We start from the raw sequence: 1,888 nt of genomic DNA, 5'->3' as shown, positions 1-1,888 counted from the left end.
GCCAGGATGGTCTCGATCTCCTGACCTCGTGATCCGCCCGTCTCGGCCTCCCTAAGTGCTGGGATTACAGGCTTGAGCCACTGCGCCCGGCCGAAGGTTTTTTTAATAGAAAAATTTCAGCTAATTGCAGCAGGAACGATAGAAAAGTCATCATTTTGTGACTCCTAATTAAATTATATGTCTAGGCAAAGATCATCAGTGAATCCTAAAACCATTAGGTTGCAGGGTTGATGGGATTCCTTTTAATACAAGGACCAGGATGATACCACCTGAACCCATTGGGCAATCTTAGCATCTCAAAAAAACAGGATAGCAAGACCATATGTGCCTCTTAATATGCTGCAATCAGAAATACTCATGCCACTTAGGAATACTGTACACACACACACACACACACACACGTCCCCCACCCCCAATGCCAAAAAAAAAAACTATACTGAATGTGCTCAAGACTCTTTTCTAACAACCAGGTTGCATAGTTTGTAGAAAAAGGGGTGGAGGAACAAGATAATACCTCAGAGATGTAATCATTTAAATTAAAAATGTAGAACAGTCTACAAATGGAACATCTTTCTAGACCTAAATGTATATGGAAATTTAACATATTGTGAAGAGAATATCTCAAATCCGTGTGGACAATTTTTAATGTTTTATATAACAGCAAACCAACATAGTTTATGATTCCACTTACATAAAATGTCCAGAAAAGGCAAATCTACAGAGACAATATTAGTGGTTGCCTGGGGCTGCAGGTGCAAATGTGAAGTGAGTCTAAATGGGCATAAAGGATCTTTGTGGGCTGATAGAAATATTTTAAATTGGGTTATGGTGATGGTTGCACAATGCTCAATTTATTGTATGTAAAAGTTAAACAATTTCATGAAGAAGCAATCAGCCAAATCCAGGTTGTGTAGGACTTTTCATAAGACAAATGACCTGACAAATCAATGACAAACAAAGGGGAAAAAATGGGTGAGGGGGAATTGTAATAAAATGAAAAAAACTTAAGAGGCATCACAAGCTCATTATGGAGACCTTTTTTGGATTCTGATTGCAATAAATCTGTAGAGAGCAGCTTTAAAACTATCGGGAAATTTTTTAGGAGGCCGAGGCGGGCGGATCACAAGGTCAGGAGATCGAGACCATCCTGGCTAACATGTTGAAACACCATCTCTACTAAAAATACAAAAAATTAGCTGGGCCTGGCAGCGTGCACCTGTAGTCCCAGCTACCCAGGAGGCTGAGGCAGGAGAAAACTGTTAGGAAATTTTGAATATGAACTGGATGCCTGGGTATTCAGTGGTATTGGAGGATTATTGTTAATATTGTTAGGTATAATAATTACACAGTGTTCATGTCAAAAAAGAAAAAAAATTCTTGTCAGTGTTGCAGAAGTTTTTGCAGGTATAATGACATCTTAAGGTTTGTTAAGGATTCCAACCAAAAGAAAATAATGGAATGGGGGCTTCGGTGGAACAAGATTGGCAAAATATTGATTATTTTTTAAATTGAGTGATGGGTACTTGTGGCTTAACTGTACTGTTCTGTCTACTTTTATGTATGTTTGAGAATATTCAAACTAAATTTTTAAAAATACATTCACTGATGGACCTGGGGAAATTGTTATCCCTTTTGCAGGAACACTGTCAATTAGAAATGGGAAACTAGTGAGTCAGGCTCTCTCCTGCTAGCTTCTAATACCTGACATATCTTACTTTGTATTTTACCTATCCTATCATTTCTGGAAATGACTTGGCAGAGCAACTAGCAGGTGTCTCAGCAGAGCAAGAAGTTACATGTATCGATGGAGGCAAGACCCTCCCCAAACAGGTAATATGAACATCATTTTATTTTTATTTTATTTTATTTTATTTTATTTTATTTTATT

General features: G+C 37.8%; 1 protein-coding gene across 1 annotated transcript in view; it reads left to right on the top strand.

Moving 5' to 3' along the window:
- Nucleotides 1–1,888, top strand: part of RFWD3 (ring finger and WD repeat domain 3) — a 55,074-nt gene that overhangs the window by 16,821 nt on the left and 36,365 nt on the right. Inside the window, exon 4 of the mRNA XM_011962325.1 lies at nt 1,760–1,830. Coding sequence (XP_011817715.1) covers nt 1,760–1,830 — 71 coding nt within the window. The remainder of the gene's footprint in view (nt 1–1,759; nt 1,831–1,888) is intronic.

This window comes from Colobus angolensis, unplaced genomic scaffold (assembly GCF_000951035.1).
Source record: "Colobus angolensis palliatus isolate OR3802 unplaced genomic scaffold, Cang.pa_1.0 Scaffold116, whole genome shotgun sequence".
In the NCBI taxonomy this organism is placed as follows: Eukaryota; Metazoa; Chordata; class Mammalia; order Primates; family Cercopithecidae; genus Colobus; species Colobus angolensis.
Note: the sequence above shows the minus strand (reverse complement) of the source record. Positions and strands in the feature narration are given on the sequence as shown.